We start from the raw sequence: 15,136 nt of genomic DNA on the forward strand, positions 1-15,136 counted from the left end.
AAGGTTTGCAATCCTGTAATCCTACAGCTCTATGTAACAAATAAAGCTCTATGTAGCTCTATGTGGGATACTACAGCTAATCATGCAGGAGGCCAACAACTGGATTTTTATTGATATAAAATTTATCCAATAAAACTCACAGCTTTGGATTTAAGCTTGTGAAATTTGGAGGAACGTACCACAATTCTCACATTTCTAAGAACTCTTTCACTCCTTCCCACCACTGGTATTTACACTGCTATTTACCAGTGCTCCACAAACGGCACTGAGAGCTGGCTCTCCACGAGGACAGAGGCTTGAACTCAGCCTCAGGAAAGCCATACTATTTGAATACTGGAGATCTTCCATTCTTGCTGAGAACTTCTGAACCAAGTATGCAATTTTCAAGCAATGTACAAATTGCAAATTTGCAATTTGCAAATACTAAAGAGAATAAACTTCATGCCCGGGTCTTTCCTCTTTTGTAACTGTTAGAAACATTTATTATCCTATTTCTTTACTGATCTTATTAATCTTACAACAGTACCATGACAAGGTATTCAAAGTTTGCTGAACACCACAGCAATTACAGGTCTAACATTTTCATGTAACCGCACGTTTAGCTGCAGCCATCTTGAAAGAAGAAGAGATTAGCAAATAGCTCTGTAAATCCTTTAGCTCTGTGTGTCACTTCCCAGAATGTTTTCTTTTTCTGTTACAGGAGGACACTTCCCATCAGCTCAGCACTGTGTTAGGTCACAGAAGCTGTCAGGGCTGATCTGCTGAATCCAAGCAAAAAGGTTGGCAAGCTTGGGGAACTGGACATGTTTTTCTGCTAAAGATATAATGAAGATCTACCAACAGCAACAGGGATTCCTAAATGGTGAAAGAAGACTTTTGGTAGGAACTGACTTAGTTGCTTGGAGACAAGCCCACTGAGCCAGCACAGAGATGGCCTGTCAACACAATTTTCTTCATTTTTGTGGTTCCCAATTCCACAGCACCGCACTTAGCTAAGAAATGGAAACAAAGAAACAGATTGCCTTGAAGAAGCATTATAAAGGTGATTCCATGAAAATTTGGGCAATTTGTTTCTAATTCGTAAAGATGAAAACCATGATAAAGAAACTCACCAAGAAGTGCAGGAAGGTTAGCATTAAAGAGGAATAAAGAGTATAAAAAGGAGTATTTATGCATCTAAAAGGGAGGCAGCGTGTGTTGGTGTAACTAAATATTCTATTATGAACTTGGCATTTAGTTATTAGTGATGTATGACATCTTAAATGAAAAATTTCAGCCATGTAGCTTAATTATATATGTCACCTTAAACAACAACAAAAAAAAAGACATTTCTACTCTACTAACAAGAATCATTTTTATAAATTTAGACCTTGTTCCTATAGCAATTACTCAACCCTTCACACTTGAGGACAAAGAAAATTGTTCTGCGGGAGTCTGAGGCAAAACTAGATCAAGTGAATTTGACTGATGCTTACATAGGCCACAACAAAGGTATTACACAGTGAACACTTCGTTATATAGCTTTCTGGAACGTGGTGTCTTGTCGTGGTGCCATATCTTAGCACATGGAGTATAAACCATCCTCCTTCAGCAGCAGACCACTCTAACCAGTGGCCCTTGGAGGTGTCCAGCCTTTCTGTGCTACCCATGGAGCTGAGCTGGGGTGCAACAGCAACACCCTTCGCTGCCACCACCTCTATACATATGTTGTTTCTTCAGCTATAATCTCTGAAAGGGGAGGGGGTCAGGTTGGATATCAAGAACAGGCTCTTCACCAGAGGGTGGTCAGGCCCTGGAACAGGCCCCAAGATGACAGAACTCCAGAAGCATCTGACTGTCCTCTCAGACACGGAGTCTAAATTTTGGGTGGTGCTGTGTGTAGCCAGGAGTTGGACCTGAGGATCCTCAAAGGTCCTTCCCAACTTGGGAAATTCTGTGATTCTACAAAAGCAAATGCATTGCAGTCTGTATTTTCTGTTTTGCTTTCTGTCTCAAAGAGATGTGAAGTGATGCGCTTACTATGTAGCCTTCAAAGCCTCTGGATGCTTCATTTAAGAGAAAATACAGAACTCCGTGAGTCTTGTGCCCAGCATTACCAAATGACACCTCAAGTCCTTTTCCTTGCCTTAGGATGGACATGCAGGTCTGTTGAAGTGGTATCAAGCCACACAGTGAGACTGATTCATACAGGAGCAATAACAGAACGAAATGGGTGCCATAATGATTTCAAAGAAAACACTGTTTTCAGGTTATGATCCTTTCTATTTTTGAGTTGGAGTTGTTGCATTTATTTTCTGTAAAAAGTTGTGTGCTAACTCGTAAAACTCAAATTGATATTAGAAAGCACACTGAGGAAATATTGGTCTTGTTTCTGCCAGACGCCTATTTGCAATTTCCTTCTCTTTTTGAAACTTGTGAACGAGGAAAATAGATTTTACAACCAGAATTGAAAATTATTGATTTAGTAGCATCTTGCCTTCTGTATATCTTCATTGATTCACATTAAATTGCTTGTGGTATGAGGAACTTCATCAGCGTGGCGCTTTCTGCATCTCAAGTCTCTGGTCTAAACATTTGCGTAAGATCAAAATTGTCAGTAGGCTTATGGAGATTTAAAATATTTTCAATTTATAATAATAATTCATAACAATCCAGTAATAATTTATAACAATTCAATAATTTATAATCAAATTTTCAAGTCATTTCTACTTTCCCTATCAAGGGTAGTAGAATTTTCATCACACTTCAGAAATGATCTGATATGGAGACAGGCTGAGAAGCTGTTTTATTTAAAATTCAGCCAGCTGATTTAGGTTTGTGCAGCAAATGTGCACCGCAGTAAAACAAAAGGAAGGCTTGTTCAGATCTCCCTTCACTTGCACAAATGAGAAGGGCAACATTTTAAAGAAATATTAGAATCATAGAATTGCTCAGTTTGGAAAAGACCTCAAAGATCATCAAACGAAATGGAAAACAAAAAATATGATCAAGCTTGGTCACATTTCACCTGCAATTCATCAGGCAAAACATCTTTCTCATGACTTTTACAATTACTAACCAAATTTTGCAGCTTCTTATTGCAGACCTCGTTTAAGTTCAAGTACTACAATTCCAAAGAAAGGTAGCAGTATTTTTTGCTTTTGATAGCTTTAGGGACAGCAGACAGTGATAGATCTGATGTACAAAAAGTACTATGGAGCAGCATCACCTTACTAGAAACCTCCAGGCGTTTTTTTGTTTCTCATTTGAATTCACATTCCTGGAGGAAGATCTGTTCATGGTTTGCATGTCATCCATGAAATGATTACCCTGTGGTATCTGCTTGATTTTTAAAATTCAAAAGCAACTTTCCAGAGTCTCCAGGCAACTATACTTCTTGTAACAGGTGTGACTTGGTGAGGCAGCTCTGGTCTGTCACATCAAATTATCTCACTTTTGCAGCAAGTTTTCCACACTTGTGTCATGGATTCAGTGCCCTCCATGGGAACTTGTATCTAGATAGGTATTATAAATCCACCAAGACATCTGTGTTCAGCAACCTGCATACAAGCTGTTTTAATTCAGGTAAGGCACTAGCAAGGTGATGATCTACTAGTACTGTGTTAAGGCTCCTACTTCACAATTATGTTCAGGAATATATGAACATGTTACACTCCCATGAGGAAGAATTTCCAGGCTGGGAAATGCCCATTGCCTGTAAAGCAGCAGGAGAAAACAGCAGTTCCCAAAGCAGCAAAATGAAGCAAAGCAAAAATAGCATCAGCATCCTTCCCACAGAGGAAAGGCAAAGGGCAAGGAAAAGTCAGTTCTCCACTCAGTCAGCAGCCAGAGGATGGTGGCTTGGCGAGCTATAACAAGATACCTAGTCTTTCTAAATAAATGCCAGACTTCTGCTTTTTGTGAATGTACTGAATATATTCTGTTATTTGCCACCATCCCACTTCCAAAAGTCCAAAACAGTGGCTTATGTACCAGTTTGGCCATGTAGTAACAACACAGACATGACTTCCCACCAGGCACTCATCTGGGACAGCAGTGGTGACTGACAGGGCCTCAGTGTTAGCTTACCCTTCCCACAGGCTGCTCTGAAGAAAGAACCTCGTATACAAAGAGCCAAAAGACAAAAACAAATAAATTAATACCACACAAAAATGTGAGACACGTGTGAGAGAGTTTTAACATATCACTAGATGGGCTAAGTATTATAGGGTTGGGCTCCAAACATTATACATCCAAAAAGCGTGAAGCAACAAAAGCCCGATCGTGCGTCATTTCCATTTCGAATCAGCTTGCTTTCAAATTACTCCCTCTGGAATTTAACAGACATGATAGGAAATAATAGAACTGAAAAAGAAAAAAAACTAAAGGGAACTATTTCCACACTGTGGGTTTTTCCCACAGTGGATATGATTTGAATTGCTAATTCTCTGCCAGATGTGCAACTACAAGCTCTGTGACAACTATGGTACTTAATTATTTCTTAATGTAACTTACTGGGCATGCTAAACATGTGTATCTAGCAAAGGTTGGAGGGCTTTATTAATGGAAGAACCCTCAGAGAGGGTAAATCCACACCTACGTGACATAACATCTTAAATAATTCAACAGCATAACTTTCTGAGAGTAACTTTATTTATAAAAACATTAAAGGTGAAATTCTATCTTCAGTTAAAGCCATTGGGAGTTCCTCATGGCTGTCACACAGTCCATGGATTTTATTCTCTATTTAAAAACACTACCAGAAGTTTTTAGTGTATTTTGTGCAACTTTACCTCAGTGACAAAAGTTAAGCCTAATTCCTCAGTGCCAGAACAGACAGTTCAGGAAGAACACATGAAAAAAAGAATGAGCAATTCGTTGCAAAACTAAGAAAGTGGATTTAGTAGAAGCACTTGTGGTCAGACCCAGCCCACTTGAGCTCCAGTGTCAAAGATACTTGCTATGCACAAACAGCATGGGATGGTCCAGTGTGACCCTCCACATTCAAAGGTTAGGTAACAGGAGGAAGTTTTTCACTCAGAGGGTGGTGACACACTGGAACAGGTTGCCCAAGGAGGCTGTGGATGCCCCATCCCTGGAGGCATTCAAGGCCAGGCTGGATGTGGCTCTGGGCAGCCTGGTCTGGTGGCTGGTGACCCTGCACATAGTAGGGGGTTGAAACTCAATGATCATTGTGGTCCTTTTCAACCCAGGCCGTTCTATGATGCTATGATTCAAATGTACCTGATCAAAAAATCTGCTCTGATTACTTGCATTCTTTGTTCAACATTTATTGGTATTCATTTTTCATAGTTCATGCTATTTTCAAGCACACACACAAGGCCATATGACTAAAATTAATACAAGTGCTTCCTGTAGCACAAAAGCCTTTTTGAGATGTACTCTGAAACCAAGACCAACAGGCATGAATGGACTCAAAGTTGGCTTCAGATCGGGCATGAGGCCTGAAAAGTGATGTCTATACAGGATAGTATCCTATCTCAAGGAATGCTCCTTCCTTAAGCATTTGAAACACCCTTATGATCAGACATTTGGGTTATCTTTGATTGAACAAGAAGTACTACTGGAATCTTAAAAAATTTCTGATCTGAGTCAGACATCGTAGACCTTGAGGAGAGGAAACCAGGAGAACAACAGTGCTTGGAGATGAATCACTTCCAGCAGTACGTGTGCTAGTAACAGCAAAAATGCTGGGATCAAAACAATAAAGGGATTGCCCACAACAGTCACGTGTTCTTTGGATCTGTCGGCGCTCACTCAAAATGACTGAATACCTCAAACATGAATGCCCTCACGCCACCACAAAACAGCAAAGAACTCCAGCTTCATTTAATTTTGGACCTATCTTATCCTCTTTTAAAAACAAAAACCTGTTAATGGAAATACATAAGCCATCAAATCCTCTGAGGATTCTCAGTCCAAAGTTGGGCTCCTTTTAAAGCACCTTTGTACTTTGTACTAATACTCTGTACAAAGTAACTTTCCATGGAGTTGAACAATTAGAACTGAAATGCTTAAATTGCAGTGAGGTAAAGCAGAATCAGGAAGAAATAATGAAAAACGACTTATTTCCTCTTACAAGAAGATATATGACTGCTGGGATTGATAGCAAAAAGGAAAAATAACCTTCCTTTTCATGTCCCAAAGTTTTAAAAGCCTGTAATAGGCTTCAGTTAAAAACCTAACTCTTCTGCATGGGAGTCTTTATTTTCAACATAAGCAAGGAGAGAAATATCACTGTCTTTTTTCCATCTCTTTAACTACAGAGCTTAAAACTGAATTTCTAAAGACAATTGTTCTTCGTGGATTTTTCTGAGCTCCTTTTTTCCTTTGTCTCTTTCTTTCCTCCTGTTCTTTCAGACTGGTTTTTGCAGCTTCAGTATCAAAAGGAACTTCTGTTTGAAGTTGTGTAGAAAGCTACAATGCCTACACATTACTTCCGAATGATCCTTTTATCAAACTACAAGAACTCTAAACTTATCTAAATCTCGATTTTGAGAGAATTTTATACCTCAACAAGACTTGAGGAAAAGGAATATAGGAACATTTAAGTGAGAAAATTAGTGCTGGTGCTCCTTTTTGAGCAATTCCTTTACAGTCCTCTGCCAGCAATATGAGCTTGCATTTCACAATGAGATGAAGGAATTAGCAGTGCCACATTGTGCACAGGAAAACAAACCTGAAAGACTCCACTGGAAAAATGCAGTAAGGCGTACCGAGGTTACATTTCTTTTCTGTGTTACAGATGTGTTCTACTAAAGACAACTGATATGACCTAACTGGAACTGAATAATTAATGGCATTATACATAATAATTGATGGTATTTTACATCTGTCATTATAATCGGTGACAATGTCTCAGGAATCACTCTTGTTAGAATACCACTTGTCGTGGTTTTATGATTTTTGGTTGTTGATATTCCACATCATGGATGTAGATGCTTGAAGCAGTTGCATTTTATTACATTTAGGGGTTAACCTGTACTCCACTGGGTAACCAGGATCATCACTGAGCTCTGCAAGTCCAAATAGGTGACTTCAGATGCTGATGTGAAACACTGATTAAATTGTAACAAAAGATTTTTATGGCCTTTATTTCTGGGCTACAGACAGGCTGAAAACCTCTCTCCTGTTCAGTATACTTTGCAAGAAGCAGTCTGTCAAAATTCTTATAAGAAACTGTTCTTCGCTTGAAATTAGATTAAACTTGTACAACTTTCTCAGGTTGATGAGGTCTCCAAATCTGCATCTATTATTTTCAGAAAGAGCTACATCTGTTAGATACTGCAGCTTTTGACACTAAGTACAAATTATGTCTTACTGCCTGCCTACTTCTTGGAGGATGCAGCATGTCTCATTATGCATTTCCAGTGGTCTGATAAAGATTTGCATTCCCATTTACTTCTAAGTACCCTCATAATCCATATTAACCATTGCCTTTACTCCATTGAATCGTGTTCCATGCTAATATTTCTTTTACAGATCAGTCGTGTCAAAGGATTTGTTTCTGTTCTAGACATAGGAAGGCATTCCTCATCTCTCTTTGGATGAATGCAGACAATGACATGCACTCATATCCCTGCATGTACTCTTCTGACAATGCCTCCATGTACCTATCTGTATCACAGAACTGTATCATAGATTCATAGAATGGCTTGAGTTGGAAAGGTCCCCAGAAATCATCAAGTTCCAACCCCTCTGCCACAGGCAGGACCACCAACCTCCACATTTAATAATAGACCAGGCTGCCCAGGGCCCGTCCAACCTGGCCTTGAACACCTCCAGGGATGGGGCATCCACAGCCTCTATGGGCAGCTTGTTCCAGCACCTTACCTCTCTCTCTGTAAGGAACTTCCCCTTGACATCCAAAGGTTTAGACCTTTGCTCCATGAGCTTAAAACCCTTCCCTCTTGTCCTATCACAATCTATCTACCCTCCAACTATTTCACCAAATTCCCCCATAGACAATTACCGTCACATTCTCCATAGTCTATCTTCTCCTTTCTGATGGCTTCCCTTGAGTTGTAATCCGATTTGAGCAGCATCTGTATTTTGCCAACTATTATTACTTGCTTTTGTTTTTTTGCTCACTCACTTCCTTTTTAAATATATACTTGTAAATATATCCAGGAATTGTTTTTTTGTGGGCATTTAGGGATTTTTTTTGTACTATTCTGATGGATTTAAATTAGATTACTTTTGCCTTCAGGGTCTTTTTAAAACTAATTCCACCCTAAAAAATTCCCTTTTACGGTTTAGCGTCATGACATTAAAACAATTGCACACATGAGAATACCTTGTATGAGAGAACACTAGGGAACTGAAACAGCCTATGAATATAAGAAAACATTTCCCACCAGTGTATCTGATGACATTTGTCAAGTCCTTTTTCTGACAGGAGATGACTTATGCTGCGTGCCACCACAACCAAAAAGTAGTATGTGGCAAGATCTTTATCTACCTTTATCTTTACCTTTATCTTATCTCCCACTGCAAAATACTACAGACTCTGCTTTTCCTTTTTGCAGGTGAACATCATGCAGATCAAACAAAAACAGCAAGAACAACCCCACTACACAGGCTCTGACACTTCTTGTGATAGGTGATTTCTGCAGAAGTCTTACCAAACCCAGTATTTCCTTACCCAGGAAATGGGAACCACTGGCTCTGTGTCCTCCTCAGTCAGTCACAATTTTAGGAGTATATCCCTTTAGCAAAGGCAAATTCGGGTGCCATCTCCACAGAGTGCTCACTGTGCATACCTGTGAAGGGTGACAGTAACTAACCTGGCAGAGTCCGAGCACAGCAGAGACCCTTGATACATCCTCTGGAGAAACTCACTGCTGTATGCCAAGCAAAGAAGGAGAAAGTGGAAATCTTCCTCTATTTCACCCAACAGAACATCTCCACTGTATAAGGGTATACTTACACAATAATCTGTTTAATTCCAAGTATTTTTCTAGCCGTGGTTACAGAGTATGCATGAAACTGTGTGAAAGCCCCACTGAATAGCAGTTCAAAAAATGAAAAGCCAAAGAAGACTACAACAGAATGTTTTGGTACATGTATCAACCCTAAAATATAGGCCTTCAGCATCCTTAGTAAAGCAGACTACACACTAACTTTGGTAGTTAACACAAAACCATTCTGAGTATCAGCTACAGTGAGTATTTCAAACCTGTCGTGTGGATATTCTTTGCCTTCTTTTCACCCCTTTCTCTCATTCCTCATTGCCTGGCATGGCAAATTTTGTTATGTGGTTAGCTAACACCAAAATGTAAAACTCTGTTTTTCTGAGTATACATAATCCTGATCTTCAGACAGCATTTAATATTATGTTCAACTTAAATAACTACAATTCTGGAAATGCAGCTGGCAAGGAAGAAAGAAAGGCAGTCCCCCCTATCACATGGTGAAAAGCAATGTCTGGCTGGCACTTTGGTCCCAGTCAGGTCAGGAATTTTGACTGAAGCCAAGCTTTTATCTTCTATGTATTTGCAGAACGCTCTTTACTGCCAGAGCAAGGCAGGTAAATACAGTAAATACTGCCAGTATGAGGCAGGGAAATACTTTAAGCTAAGAGAAGCAATCCTGCTTGATCTGCAATTGCTTTATTATATGTTGTCATAGTCATTTTCCAAATACTTTGTGATCAGATCTGCCAAGAAGAGGAAACAAGCAGCATCAAGCTGGCCTTTCTGGACTCCATACTCAGCCAGCAGAGCAGCAGAGGATGCAGGGACGAACCTTTTTGGGAACCTGCATGTACACATCATGGCACATAAACTGCTGTTTCCTTTACGACAACGAAGATGAGACATGGGGAGGCATTAGTCCTGAGGCTGCATGTGGTGACTAATAATGTTGTGAAGGATGGTGCGTTTAATGTTTACTGCAGCAAGGTGGATTTAATGGAAGCCTGTGCCTGACAGGTGGTTCCTGCGTGGGAGATCCTGCAACACATGAACACAGCACGGGAAAAGTCACCTCCTGCAGAAATCCTGTGGAAAGTCACAGTGGAGACCTGGAAAATAGTCTTAAAGGAGAGAATCGATGTCTTTCTGTGAAAGGGATCAAGAAAAATATGTGAAGTTTCCTCTGGACTTTGGCATCTTTGGAAATAATTTCTTCCAAATCCTAAATCTGCACACAAAATAGATCGCTTTAGGGCTGAGGTCATAATATAAAAGCAAAACAATGCCAAAACTCCAGCTGTTCACTCCTAAATTCACGTTAAGGATTTAACCATTAGGAAGTTTATTTCTCGTGTTATATTTGGAAACTGGAGATAATTCCTTTGAGAATCACGATATGATCTTGTCTTTCTGCTTGTCTAATGTATTGCACTTTTAAAAAGAGTATTGTTTTGGAAAATAGATTAAACTGTGGAAATGCAGGTGCATAGTACATACATAGAAGTTAGCAGATCAGAGCAGTGAACACAGTTAGTTTATCGCACAGCCCTTCCTTCACCACTACACTGTGGTGGTGGCGATCCTTCTCTCTCCAGCCTAACAGAAAAGAAAGAAAATTGGAGAAGCGACAAAAGTTCACCTTATCTGTTCAGTGTACAGAAAAAGAAGCATCTAACTTTCCAATAAACACATGCAAGACAGCGCTGTAAGCAAATAGCACCGTGGACTTTGAAAGCTATAAGTACAATTTGAGGAATTTAAAATAACCTTATAAGAGGAAAATGTGACTCAAATTGTTTACTGGCAGTACAAATAGGTTTAGCTTATGTGCCATTTGCAGTGATTTTATAGAGCAGGCAAATTCAAGAGCTGCTAAAATTCCACAGGGACAAGAGGGAGATGAAGGAAATTTCCCTTTTGTCAGGTAAAGTTTTCAGAAACGTGGTTATTCTATTACAAAATAATGTGAATTTGCTGATTCTCTGAACAACGGTGTCTCAGGAAGAATAAAAAACAGATGTGAATAGATGCACAAGTGATTTTCTTGGGCACTTTACTTATAGCCAATGGAGCATGTCTTGTGGTTTAGCCAGGCTGAGGGACGGTGAAGGAAGAACAGTCAGCTGTGCTCACAGTCCTGAGCCCCAGTCTGAAGGAGGAGGAGGCTGCTTTTCTGTGACAGCCTCCTGCCCAGAAAGGGAAGCTTTTGTGCCACCCGCCCTATGGCCAAGCACTTTGGGAGCACTGAACCTGTAACCCTTGATGGAGGCCATGAAATGTTGCTATATGCCAGGGCCTGAGCTCAGGCCTACCTTCAAACTCAGACAGGTGCACCAGCACACCCTGCCAGGCCTGCTCCAGTGCGTCCCTGCAGCTTGTGTAACCAGCCAACACGAGTTGGCTTTGGCAGAAGGTTGATTTAAAACATTTCTAGGCTCTACAGCTCACTCCTACCCCCATGGCGTTGCTGGCTGCCTCTTCAGCCGCGTTCATACAACTTGTTGCATTCATCTCTTTCATAGAAATCCCCTGCGAATCAGGTCACTGAAATATACGTATTACAATAATCTTTTGCTGTCATATATGTCACATGTGGCAGAAGCCCTGTCCCTGGAGATACTCAAGGTCAGGCTGGGGGGGCTCTGAGCACTTGATTGAGCTGTAGGTGCCCCTGTTTGTTGCAGGGGATTTGGGCTATTTATTGGGATATTTTAGTCCCTTTGCAACTCAAACCACTCAGTCAAAAGCCAAATCACAAACATCAGACTGACACACAATCCAAAAACAGGCCACCAGCAACGAAACAAATGCAATGAAAACTCAGAACAGTCTGATTTCAGCACAGGACTATCTGCAACGCAAGCTCTGCCTGGCAGCGTAGGGGCTGAGAGCAAGCTGAAAGTTTTTAGAGAGCAAAATGCAGAAAGACAGAAAGAAAGACGGGGGACAAACTTTGAGCGGTTGTTCACGTCGTCAAGGTGTGGGACACGAAGTGCCGTAGGACGGTGGCACTGCCTGAAGCGAGCCCTAAGTAACACCCGCATCTCCGCCCTGAGAAGCCTCGTCCCGTGCCGCCTCGTCCCAGCGCCTCTGGAGCCGAAGCCCACGGCGTTCCCCCTGCGTTCCCCCGTCCCGGCCCCGCCGTGCCGCTCACCCTGCGGTTGCGGTCGGTCTCCCGCACCTCCTCCTCCTCGGGGCCCTGCCGGATGAGCGCCCGCAGCACCACGGCGTTGTTGGTGCAGCACGCTCGGAAGAGGCTCAGCGCCTCGGGGCTGTCGCGGTCCTCCTGCTCCAGGGACCAGCTGTCCTCCGTCTCGTCCTCCAGCCCCCCCGGCGGGTAGAAAGAGTCGTCCGAGGCGATGCTGCAGGTGTCGGGCAGCTCGGAGAAGTCCTCATACTCCTCGTAGTCCTCCTCCTCCTCCTCCTCCTCCTCCTGCTCCTCATCGTTGTGCCCCTCGGCGGCAGCCCCCTCCGCCCCCTGTTCGGAGCCGCTCTCCGCCTCGGGCAGCTCCTTGCCGGCGCCCGGCGCGGGGCAGACCCTCTCCCCGGCCAACTGCTCCCCGGCCCCCGACAGCAGCACCATGCCGCCTGCCGCCGCCTCTCCCTAGGCGTCCCGGCGGCAGAGCGGGGACACCCCGCCGCCTGCCCCCCGGCCGCCCCCGGGCCGGGACATGCCGCTGCCGGCGCCCCGCTCGTTGGCCCGGCGAGGAGAGGCCGGTGTGGGATGCGGGCAGGGCGGCGGGCAAACTCCTGGCCCGTAAGCCGATCAGCATCCCCGGGAGCAGATTGGGGCTCGGGCTTAGCGTGCTGACATCAGGGCACATCTGACAATGCGATTTGCTCGGGCGGAGCGGCACACAGCCGGGCTGCCGGCACGGAGCGGGGGAACCTCCGCGTGTGGGAGGTGCAGTGGGCACGGGGACCGAGAGAGGGGCAACTGCAGCTTGTTAGAGATGTGCCAGGCACGTATTTCTAATGGAAGGCATCAAAACATTAGACTGGGAGGAGTGACGCGTGCACAAACTGAGTTTCTGTGTTGCCACAGTTGTTCTGTAACTCTTTTCCAAATGCTATGGATTAGCACAGGGGTCCAGGGAGGGAAGTCCTACCAGTCAACACAGTGGGATACTCCATTTCTTCACTCAGCACTTGCGAGGCCACACACACCTGTAATACTGTACATTATTCCAGGCCCCTCACAACAAGAGAGACCCTGAGACTCTGGAGTGTGTCCAGAGAAGGGCAGTGAACCTGCTTAGAGGGATCTGGAGCACAAGGAGAGGCTGAGAGAGCTGCGATTGTTTAGTCTGAGCATTCAGTCTGGAGGAGGAGACCTCATCACTCTCTAAAGCTCCCTGAAGGGAGGTTGTAGTCAGGTGGGGATCAGTCTTTTCTCCCAGGTAACAAGTGATGAGGGGGAATGGCTTTAAGTTGCAGCAGTTCAGGTGGGATTTGAGGAGAAATTTCTTCTTCAAAAGAGTGGTGAGATGCTGGAACAGGCTGCCCAGGGAGGTGGTGGAATCAGTGTTCCTGCAGGCTCTCGAGATGTAGGTGTCACACTGAGGGATGTGGGTGGGTGGGTGGCCGTGGTGATGTTGGATTGACAATTGGACTGGATGGTCTTAGTGGTCTTTTCCAGCCTTCTATGATTCTGTAATTGTTTCAGCAGCATTTTGAGGTGAACCTCATGTATGTGAGAGGCTTCAGGAGTTGTCTGGGGTCCATGTCTGCACAGAAGGAAATGAGCATTCTGCAATGAGTTGAGGCAGAATGGGAGACATTCTTTAAATCAAAAGAAAATATGGATTTAAAGTCGTGCAGAAGCGTGAGTAACAGGGTCTGAGTAATGGATGCTCACTGCCTCGCAAGAGTACACCATACAAACCAGACCTCAGCGCTGCCACCATGCCAGGGGGCTTTTGCCAATGCCAGGCCTAGCAGGGGGGGAGTTCAGTGTCTAGCAGACGGATATCTGTAATCAGAATTAGCAACAGATAGCGCCCTGATTGGCTGCCTCTGCAAAGAGGCTAACCCGGGAAGAAATGGGATTAAGCTGCTCCCTCACCTCCAGGCATCCTGGGGATCGTTGCTTCATGTTCAAAGCAATGCTTGCACTGATGCTGCCCATATCCAGTCAAGTCTTCATGTAAAGAAAGGCTCCCTGGCACTGTCACTCCTATCTGTCTGCTTCCAGATCGCATGCTTTAGACTTGGTGTAAATTTCAGCACGACAGCACTTATATTTCAGGACTCCATGCAGATAACTGTTTTCTGTTTCCCACTCAGCTGGTGTGGCCGCCTGTCCAGCCAATACACCACTGTCTGTCTCTTAGAGCACCACTTGTATTTTGGAAGAACTTCAGTTTTCCTTAAGACCTCCATACTGACAGGGTACATTTGCACTGCTGTCAGGCAGAACTTACCTCAATAGCTCAGTGCCCAGAAAGGCTCCCGCCTGTGATAACTCAGAGCAGCAGGAAAAGTAGAAGAGTGTTGGTCCTACCAGCACAATGCTGATCTGCTTGAGTACAGCCACACAGGCAAACCAGATTATGCTCAGTTTCTAAATGCCTTCAATGACGTGGCAAACAGGGTTTCTTGTCGTTTGTGCTTCGGTGTGCAATTGAAGAGAGAACAATGTGAAGAAAGGCTATAGAATAAGTCTGCAAAATGCTTTCAATTGAACAGAAAGAAACTGTTTCCATGGCTTCTGTAAGAGGACAGCCTCAAACCTTCTTTCTAGAACAGATACCAGTTAATGTCACTGGAGTTAAGTGTTGGTGTTTAGGAATTTTGCAGTAAAAACCAAGAAATCAAGATTGCCATCTTAAAGCAAATAGCCTGGTATTAGAACTATTTATCACCATCTCATCAAAATCTATTACTGGAAATGGACCAGCTTGGAAGGGACCTCAAGGATCATGAAGCTTCAACCCCCCCTGCCTGGCAGGGCCACCAGACTTCCACATTCACTAGATCAGGTTGCCCAGAGCCCCATCCAACCTGGCCTTGAACACCTCCAAGGACGGGGCATCCACAACCTCCCTGGGCAGCCTGTTCCAGGACCTCACCATTCTCCTAGTAAAGAACATTCCCCTAACATCCAACCTCAGTCTTCCTTCTTTCAACTTAAAAGCATTTCCCCTTGTACTGCTAATTTCCCCTTGTATTGCCAAAGAGGGAGAATGTTTTTGTACTCACCTGACTGGGAGAAGAGCATG

The 15,136-nt window shown here is 43.5% G+C and overlaps 1 protein-coding gene across 1 annotated transcript in view; it reads right to left on the reverse strand.

The window, feature by feature from the left end:
- The window catches only part of ANKRD33B (ankyrin repeat domain 33B), a 32,752-nt gene extending 20,076 nt beyond the window's left edge, over positions 1-12,676 (reverse strand). The window contains exon 1 of the mRNA XM_015854451.2: positions 12,070-12,676. Within this exon, the coding sequence (XP_015709937.2) occupies positions 12,070-12,498 (429 nt within the window). The 5' untranslated portion in view covers positions 12,499-12,676. The remainder of the gene's footprint in view (positions 1-12,069) is intronic.
- Positions 12,677-15,136: the final 2,460 nt, after the last annotated feature.

Source organism: Coturnix japonica, chromosome 2 (genome assembly GCF_054131305.1).
Source record: "Coturnix japonica strain WE chromosome 2, WE-NBRP24, whole genome shotgun sequence".
Classification (NCBI taxonomy): Eukaryota; Metazoa; Chordata; class Aves; order Galliformes; family Phasianidae; genus Coturnix; species Coturnix japonica.